The 10115-nt window shown below is 44.6% G+C and overlaps 1 protein-coding gene across 1 annotated transcript in view; it reads left to right on the top strand.

The window, feature by feature from the left end:
• The window catches only part of LOC137617829 (uncharacterized), a 20829-nt gene extending 11364 nt beyond the window's left edge, over window positions 1–9465 (top strand). Inside the window, exon 2 of the mRNA XM_068347778.1 lies at window positions 9095–9465. Within this exon, the coding sequence (XP_068203879.1) occupies window positions 9095–9301 (207 nt within the window). The 3' untranslated portion in view covers window positions 9302–9465. The remainder of the gene's footprint in view (window positions 1–9094) is intronic.
• Window positions 9466–10115: the final 650 nt, after the last annotated feature.

The raw sequence follows: 10115 nt of genomic DNA, 5'->3' as shown, positions 1-10115 counted from the left end.
AATAGGATTAATCTTTGATACAAGAGCCGTAGCCTACCAGAGGTGTCCTGGACACTGTCACTCGCTAGGTATAAATTAGTTAGTCAGAGTGACATTCCTGGTTGTTTTGCTTAATAAAATTTAGCTATTTAGCTTTACATAGGATTTCCTTTCGTGCTTAGTATTATTTGGCGAAGTATTCGCCATTCTGGCCTACGCTAGGCCATGTAGCCTAGTCGTTTGGTCCTAGTACTTAATGCATGATTTTGGTTTTTCCGAGTGTAATTAAAATTTTATTTAAGCTTTAGGCTATATTTTATACATTTTAGACTGTGTGGAATATTTCCAAGATTGTATACGTGAGAGTTTCGGTGAATTAGGTAATCGATTCTCTTGGTGCCTAGGCTAATTGCTTATGGAGCCTTAGTATACTTTATTATACTCCCCGGTTGCTTTCTTTTCTTCGGAGAAGGTATGCAATCCCTTTCCCTCTGTTTAAGCCTTGGGCTTATCCCTGAGTGGTTTTTTCCGAATTTATTTTCGATAAAACTATACTAGGGTGTTACTGTACCTTCCTGTTCCAGCAGAGTCTGGTTCAAAGAGGGACAGAACAACAGAGTTTTTAGTCTGAGTCCGTGTTGTTTGGCTTGGGGCAGAGTCTCCCTCGCTGACCTAACACTTACAAAGGGAGCTGAGCTCCCTTAGGTCACTATCGAAGGTTTCTGTAGTTATGATTCCTTCTTGTGTGATCGACCAGACTAAGTCCTGTTGCTGTTCTCGGGGAGGATAAATCTTCCCTTGGGAGTAGCAACGCCTTCCTTGCTTTGGTGCTCTGGAAGCTGGCAGGTATTATACTACTGCGCTGGCCCTTTCCCTTAGATCTCCCTTAGGCTAAGACAAAGTTCTTGGCTGCGGGTGATCTGTCACTAAAGCAAGGTTGGCAGGACCCTCTTGTCCCTTCCCCCTCTATCTCCGTAATGGCCTAGCCATTACTGTACTGTACCTTGCCGGCCGGCAGAGCTGGCCGGCAGGGGTATTACTGTACCGTATGTCATTCTACTTCTGGACCTAGTATAGGTTGGGATATGGATTGACTAAGCCCATTGCCGGCTGGCAGAGATGCTGGACGGCAAGGGTCTTATGTTTTCGAGTGCTGCCCGGACCTCTCTTGGTCCCTCATCCATGCCTGCCGGCTGAGCCGGACGGCATTGGTCAAGGAAGCCTGAATTAAGTTTCTCCCCTTCCTTATATGCACTCTTTCGGTTGCCGGGCTTGGGGGGTTGTGTACACTCTTATCCCGACATCCATTCTATTTTCTTCTAGTGCTGTACCTGTCCCGGCTGCCGGCCTATGAGGCCGGATGCCGGCCTATGAGGCCGGCAGCCGGGCAGGTGTAGTCTTCTGGTTCTTTTGCTGCCGGCTGGCATCGGTCTTGTACCTTTGCCGGCCGGCTTATGTCAGTCCTTGTCTGCCGGTCACCAAGAGTGTGGCCGGCAGCTGGGTACTACCTTGTGTAGTTGCTGGCCGGCAATCATTGCCGGCCAACACTGGCTGTTGCTGGCCGGCAGCTGCTGCCGCCGGCACAGGCATTTGAACCAGAGGGCTGCCGCCCTATAGCTGTTAAGTAGTATACTTTAAAGCTAATTGTGGTGTGTGCCGGCCGGCAAAGGCAGGCCGGCACACATCCTCCTATACTGTACTAGTATTCTTCTGTATAGCATATACAGTAAGAAGAAAACTATAGTAAAAGTTTAGGTACAGCACTGTATCTTCTAACACTATTGTGTTTTCTTACACAGCCCTTTGCTGTTGCCCTCAGACAGGAAGCAGAGTTCTTCCCCGTCTATTATCCAGGATTTTTAAAATCATTGCCTAGGTGTGAGCTCCACCTGTTTCCTCTGGAAACCTTGCATTGGTTACTCTAGTAGAGATAAACCATTTTGATTTTATTATCTGGAAGGCTGCAACAATGGGTTGTGAGGGAAACACAAGTGTGTGTCTTTCATTTATGAATTGTTATGCTATACTATGCATATCCAGTGATACATAGTTCACTTGATACTCATGGAAATTTCTTCTCTTTACAGGAGGACCCTCCGAAGTGCGGAAATGTTTTCTGCAATGTCCGCAGCAAGAACCTCTGCGGACATGAGTGTTGTAGGAGACACGCAGCATGCGCTGTCTCCAAGGATGATCTCCAGTATTGGGACCCTCAGGTATGTACTGTATGCACTAACCTGATTACTGAGGCTTTTGATTCCCCTAGAACGGCGGAATCAAGGGATATAGCTAGGGAAAAGCTTCGTACTTGGGTAAGGGGCTTCAAGAAGAACACCTCTGGCCCTTATCTTCCAAGTGAGAAGATGAGGGCGTATCTTTTTCCCCAGGCATCAGCTGAGGCAGTGATTCCCCAGCCTCAAGAGGAGATCCTTCAAGATCAAGTCCAGGTGGACGAGGAAGTCGCAGATGTGATGCAAGACATCCAGTTGTGTGACAGGATGTCTGACCTGGACGAACGTTTGGAAGAAGACCTCCTGGCAGAAGGTCAGGATCAAGTTCAAACCCCGGATGTCGTAGAGGATGAGGTCGACGAGGTGTCGGCTACTCCGGTTCAGATGCCGGAGCCTATCCCCTCAACATCGGCTGGCCTCCCAGTAGAACTGGGACAGGCCCTCTCTTCGATTGTTGGAATGATCCAACAAATGCAGAAGGAGAATCAGGAGAAGGCGGCTGCAATGGAACTGCGTATGCAGTCCCTGGCAGAATCACATGGGCCCCGGAAAAGGCTCAATGTGAAAGACCTTCCCATATGCTCAGATGCTAACCCATGGAGGTATGCTGAGCACATGCCGATGACGACTGGAAAGATCGTCATCTCGGATAAGCTGGGTTCAGTTCCCCTAGAGGAGGTAGAATTCTGGCCCAGCAAGGCATCATATCCGGACTGCTATGTCCGGCTGAGAAAAGAACCAGCTTCAAGGGAGGAGACAGAGCCGAAGGAGGTCATTGTTATGGACCACGCTAAGGCTCAAGCCCTACTTTAATCCTCGATGAAAGAGAGGGGCTTCTCGAATTCGAAGGTAGCTGCATTGAGCAAGAAGCTCCCTTCGTTTGTGTCCTCTCCTGATAGAGCCTTCCCCTTTTTACAGAAAGGGTTTGCGGCTGTCCTAAAGGCAGTCGAGGCCGGCAAGCCTTGCCCCTCCATGGAGGAGTGTAAACCCTTGTCGCTGGCTCTACCTATGGACCACAAAGACTGGAAGGATGTCCATCTGACATTCTCAGTGGGAAAGTTGGAGGCTGATATTGCCGGACGGCAATTCGGCGAGGACCTTCCCAAGCTGTCCGAATCTCTTTTACGAAGAGAGTTCGAGACAAAAGAAAGACTGGCTGCCTCAATGTCTCATCAGACTACTCTCGAGACGATGGCAAGTGACCCCAAGGTCCATGAAATGTTCATGGTAGTGGCTAAGTCTCACTTAGCCACAGGGATGAAGGACCTTTATAGCTTCGTCAAGGCAAGGAGAGCTTGCAGGGAGTTCGTGTTCACCGGGGCTTCGGTGAGACACGAGCCAAGGAAGTTAATCTCCTCCAACATTTGGGGAAAAGACCTTTTCCCTACCGATGTGGTCAAAGAGGTTGTTGATAAGGCCGCCGTGGAGAATAGAAATCTTCTCCAGAAGTGGGGCCTGCCTATCAAAAGAAAATCTTCCCCGGATGAGGGTCCTCAACCAAAGAGGAAGAATATGAAGACTAGGCTACCATTTCGGCCAGCCAAGCCTTATAGACAGCAACAGCAACTGCAATTGCCTTTGCCTCCAGTGCCCCAGATGGTGGCACAAACCCCGACTGCCTTTCAGTGGGTACCCCAGGCTGTGCCAGGTCAGTCAACCACATTCGCCCCAAAGTTCGAAGGACAGTCTTCTTCCTTTCGTGCAAAACCTAGAGGAGCAGCCAGAGGCTCGTCTAGGCGCCCCTCAAGGGGAAGGGGATTCAGAGGTGGTCGTGGTCAGGGAGGCAAGACCTCAGGACGGCAGTCCAAGTGAAATGATACCGGTAGGAGGGAGACTGATGAAATTTTGGGATCGCTGGACCTTCGATCCCTGGGCCCAAAGCCTACTCAAGAATGGACTGGGTTGGAGCTGGTACAGCACTCCACCCCCATGCCTTCGGTTTTTCCAACACTCCACCCCCATTTTGGAGGAGTACGTTCAAGAACTGTTGGAGAAAAATGTGATCCGAAAGGTGAAGTCCATCAAATTCCAAGGGAGGCTGTTTTGTGTTCCCAAGAAAGACTCGGAAAAGCTCAGAGTCATTCTGGACTTGTCACCACTCAACAAGTTCATAGTGAATTGCAAATTCAAGATGCTAACACTGCAACACATAAGGACCTTACTGCCCAAGAGGGCATACTCAGTCTCTATAGACTTGTCAGACGCCTATTGGCACATTCCAATCAGCCTTCGACTCTCCCCCTACCTAGGGTTCAGGCTACAACGGAAACTGTACGCCTTCAGAGCCATGCCATTCGGGCTAAACATAGCCCCAAGGATTTTCACGAAGCTTGCGAGCGCAGCTCTCAAACAATTACGCCTAAAGGGAATTCAGGTAGTAGCCTACCTGGACGACTGGCTGGTGTGGGCAGCATCCGAGACCGAATGCTTGCAAGCTTCCAGTCAGGTGATCCAGTTCCTAGAGTACCTAGGCTTCAAGATCAACAAGAAAAAGTCTCGACTTTCTCCATCCCAAAAGTTCCAGTGGCTGGGAATCCACTGGGACCTTTTGTCACACAGTTTCTCCATCCCAATGAAGAAAAGGAAGGAGATAGCGGGCTCTGTCAAGAGACTTCTAGATTCCGAAAGGATATCAAGACGCGAACAGGAGAGGGTACTAGGCTCTCTCCAGTTTGCTTCAGTGACAGACCCAGTGCTAAGAGCACAGCTAAAGGATGCAACCGGAGTTTGGAGAAGGTATGCATCAAACGCGCGAAGAGACCTGAGAAGACCAGTGCCGCCTCGGCTACGTACTCTTCTCAGACCTTGGTCCCAAGCCAGACATCTAAAGAAGTCGGTTCTTCTTCAGCCACCTCCCCCGTCGATGACGATTCACTCAGACGCCTCAAAGGAGGGATGGGGAGGTCACTCTCATCGGAAAAAAGTCCAGGGGACTTGGTCCAAGCTATTCAGGACCTTTCATATAAACTTTCTAGAAGCTATGGCAGTGCTCCTTACCTTAAAGAAAGTCTCCCCGCATCACTCGATCCACATAAGATTGGTGACAGACAGCGAGGTGGTTGTGAGATGCTTGAATCGACAAGGGTCGAGGTCACCACCTCTCAACCAAGTGATGTTAGCCATTTTCCGATTGGCGGAAAAGAAGAAGTGGTACCTGTCGGCAGTTCACCTTCAAGGAGTCCGCAATGTGACAGCGGACGCTCTATCCAGGTTCACACCGATAGAGTCGGAATGGTCCTTAGACGCAGGATCATTTTCCTTCATTCTGAATCAAGTCCCAGAACTGCAAATAGACCTCTTTGCGACGAAAGACAACAAGAAGTTGCCCCTGTACGTGTCCCCGTACGAGGACCCCTTAGCGGAAGCAGTGGACGCAATGTCCCTCGACTGGAACAGATGGTCCAGGATTTATCTGTTCCCTCCTCAAAACCTTCTGTTGAGGGTCCTCAACAAACTGAGATCCTTCAAGGGGGTAGCGGCAATAGTGGCCCACAAGTGGGCGAACAGTATGTGGTTCCCCTTGGCGTTGGAACTACAGATGAAGTTCGTGCCGCTACCACATCCAGTTCTGACCCAGCGAGTCCAGAAGTCGACTGTCTGCGCTTCATTACAGAAAACCCAGACCCTGCAGCTCATGATTTTCTCGCCCTAGCGGTGAGAAAGCGCTTCGGGATTTCGAAAGCCAGCATAGACTTCCTAGAGGAATACAAGTGCAAATCGACTAGAAGGCAATATGAGTCATCTTGGAGAAAATGGGTGGCCTTTGTAAAGGCAAAGAATCCGCAGGAGATCTCAACAGATTTCTGCTTATCTTTCTTCATCCACCACCATGGCCAAGGATTGGCAGCTAACACAATTTCAGTGTGTAAATCGGCTTTGATGAGACCCATTTTATTTGCCTTCCAGATCGACCTAGGTAACGAGATCTTTAATAAAGTTCCGAAAGCCTGCGCTAGGCTCAGACCTTCAGCACCTCCAAAGCCCATCTCATGGTCTTTAGACAAAGTTCTTCATTTCGCCTCCTTGTTGAGCAATGAAGAATGTGCGTTAAAGGATTTGACGCAAAAAGTTATTTTCCTATTTGCACTCGCGTCCGGGGCCAGGGTTAGTGAGATCGTAGCCCTCTCGAGAGAGGCAGGTCGTGTTCAGTTCCTGGATGGGGGGGAGCTGAACCTGTTTCCGGATCCTACGTTTCTCGCCAAGAATGAGTTACCCACCAACAGGTGGGGTCCCTGGAGAATCTGCCCTCTGAAAGAAGATGCATCTCTATGTCCAGTAGAATGCCTAAAGGTCTATCTTCGTAGAACTTCAGACTTCAAGGGTAGTCAACTATTCAGGGGAGAAACATCAGGCTCAAATTTATCTCTGAATCAACTCAGAGCGAAAATGACATATTTTATTCGCAGAGCGGATCCTGACAGTACACCCGCAGGTCACGATCCGAGGAAAGTTGCCTCATCCCTAAATTTCTTTAATTGTATGGATTTTGAACATCTCCGTTCATACACGGGCTGGAAGTCTTCCAGGGTGTTCTTTCGCCACTATGCGAAGCAAGTAGAGGAACTTAAGAGATCTGTGGTAGCAGTGGGTCGTGTAGTTAACCCTACTGTTTAACTCTGCGAGGAACAGTGGTCTTAATTGGGACGATTAAGTCCAGGGTGAGTGTGTAGGTACATACTGTACTACAAACTAAATAAGGGCACCAAGTGCCCATATAGACTGTTCCTTCTTTCAAAGGTGAACCTTGCATAAGTTCAGACATGTGTGCCAAGCGTTTCTAACGCTAATGTGATTGATTTGTAATACAGATTTTTTATGACTTGATACCTTGGTATCTCATTAAAGTGGTGTTTAATGGTTTTTCTTTCAGATAAACAAGTTCTGTTTACTATCATACTTATGCTTAAAGTTTTGGGTTACCCTCTTTTATATAAATATATATATTTGTTGTTAACCTGTCTGTTTATTATCTGTCAATAAACTTGTTCTTGAGAACCTTGCGTCTCTTTCACCTGTGTCAATTTATTGGTATAATTGAGCATTTTAATTCTATGTATCTTATCTAAGATAATTCTGATAGAATTGTTCTGTTTTGCAAGCTATGTTGCATTGGTTTATGTAAGTCCCCTAATGGGAGGACTCCGTCCCATAAAGGGACGAGGGCGGTTTTATTAGTTTCTTCCTATGCGGATATAAACCTTTGTCCAATACAAGTATTGTGCGGATTACTGGTCAATATATTGACGCAGTGGTTCTATACAAACTATGCTTTACTTAATATAGGGCGAGACCACTATATTAGCTTGCCTGGTATTCATACATAGATATATGTACTCTTCGAGACTTTCCAGAGTCTAGTAGGACTCTTCCCTGTAGGGGGCAGGAAGCTCTAACATAGTTTATAGTTAGTTGAAAAGATGTATAACGGTAACATCTTAGGTCTCTAGGTCTAGACGACCGGGAATAAATATCTCCGGGGAGTACGGCACGTTCTGAGAATCCACAGATACAGTAATGCTCTGGTACACTTCCATCAGGACGACATGGCTTGAGCCCAAAAAACGGATTTTGAGCGAAGCGAAAAATCTATTTTTGGGTGAGATAGCCATGTCGTCCTGATGGCCCCGCCCTTGCCTTTCTAAGAAAGGGCTATAGGACCCCTCCCTACATACAGTATCTGTAGCACCTCGTGTACGCTACAAGGAATACAGATGGCGCCAGGATTGGCGCCAGGCACGCATACGAATCGGGGGATAGGGAAGCCTTGGGAGCGGCTCCCCTTTTTCTTTCCCGAATTCGTATCTCGTCAATCTCCCTCCTACGAGACGAATCTCTGTTCAGGTCGTAGATTGCCATGTGACGTGTCTAGAATACGTCCTCTGATATGTCGCGATATCCCTTTCACGAGGGATACTCGCACCAGGAGTTAGAATTCTGGTACCTTAAGGTAAATTCTCTGGGAATATCGCCGTAGTTGTAATATACCCTAGGAAGCTACCCTATAGGAACTTCCATCAGGACGACATGGCTATCTCACCCAAAAATCCGTTATATATATATATGTATGCATGGATATATATATATATATATATATATATATATATATATATATATATATATATATATATATATATATATATATATATATATATACATATATATATATATATATATATATATATATATATATATATATATATATATATATATATATATATATATATATATATATATATATATATATATAATATATATGTGTGTGTGTGTATGTATTTATGTATGTATACATATATACGCATAAAATATCACAACTGTAGACTTTCTGTATCATAGCTAAAAACCATAGCTTCAAAGGAAATCCTGTAATGGATGTGGTTCCTCAATAGCAGTCACCCTCATTATAATGAATATTTTTATTGCTTAATTATGAAAGCATATGGTTTCCTACCGAGAAATTCATTCGTACAAAGAATAACAATGACATTCGCTTAATTCACAATTCTGTTCCTCTATTTAATCCTTCAAAGGAACGTTCTATGAATTCGCCGTAATATCCTTCCCTTGTAAACAAAAGGGTCTAATTTCATGGTGTTCATTAGTTAATAAAATAACAGAACACCTACATTTCATCAAAATTTCATGTGGGGGGATAAAACCAGTTCATTTTGTCTTTTTCCGTGTTCCCACTTTTCAGTTGTTAAGCTTCGTGTGTAATTATATTTAGGGAATCCTATATGAGGTTCACGTCTGATATATGGCGAAAGTAATGTGAAATTAATTAAACATTTTTTAAACGAGATTAGGTTGATTGATCGAGTGATTATAAAAGGAGATGGAGCAAGAATATGTATAACATATATATATATATATATTTTCGCTTGCAGGTGGTGGAAACAGCGCATTATACATTTATGTGTGGTCAAGACACGATCTTCGACCAGCAGCTGATGTTATGCGGTCATCGGGATGAAGCCTTCCCCTGCGCCAATGCAGCTTCCATTTATGAAGAGACAAACTTACAGCTGAGGCAGGAGATTGAAGCCAGTGAAAACGAGGCTAAACTCAAGAAGGCCGTGCAGGTTGTGAACTGAAAAAGCAAGTTACAAGTTACTTTTGATCTTCGTATGACTTAAACTTTGATAATTGTAATTTTTTTAATTTATTAATTTGAGATCATTCGCGTTTCATCTCTTCATATGTAAGTACATTATGATTAAGCTACTTTTTTAGTACAATAAAGAGAACCTTTATACTATATGTGTTTTTAATTACTCATACTGTGCGATGCCCCGCAAAACAGTCTATAATGGAGTCATGAGAGAAGTTTGTAAACGCTTCTATATTGTCAATGATATATCAGTGAAACGATTAGTCTTAAATGTGTTATGACTCCTACTCGTTCATCAATATTTGAGAAAAGTTGCCTGCTTACTATTACTTTAGATTCATTTAAGGTTCTTCTGTTGCTTTCAATCTTATATCAGAATGGAAATAATCCTTGTCAAAAATAATGTATAACTATTACGTGTTGTTACAGATTTGGCATTTTTTTCAATTCTTTTTGAGTATTTTTTTTTTTTTTTTTTTTGAGTTAATAATTATTCGGTGATCCAAACCAAGCCTTTAAAATTACTTTGATACATTCCTTTTTCTTTTCCTTCTGGTTATTAAACATATTTCCTACTGTTATTTTAATAATTTCATGATATTCATGATATTGATTAGGTCTCTTCATGAGCTTTGCAAGTGCAAAGTTAATTTTAGTGTAAATGATATGTGATGAGGTATCTTAGATGAAGACTGATGATTGCGGGGATGAAGAAATAAAATCCCAAGTCGTGGATTACGATTATTCTAAATAGCAAAGGGGTTATGTACAGTGGTGCTCTACAAGGCAAATAGCTT

The sequence above is a fragment of the Palaemon carinicauda genome, chromosome 24 (genome assembly GCF_036898095.1).
Source record: "Palaemon carinicauda isolate YSFRI2023 chromosome 24, ASM3689809v2, whole genome shotgun sequence".
Taxonomy (NCBI): domain Eukaryota; kingdom Metazoa; phylum Arthropoda; class Malacostraca; order Decapoda; family Palaemonidae; genus Palaemon; species Palaemon carinicauda.
Note: the sequence above shows the minus strand (reverse complement) of the source record. Positions and strands in the feature narration are given on the sequence as shown.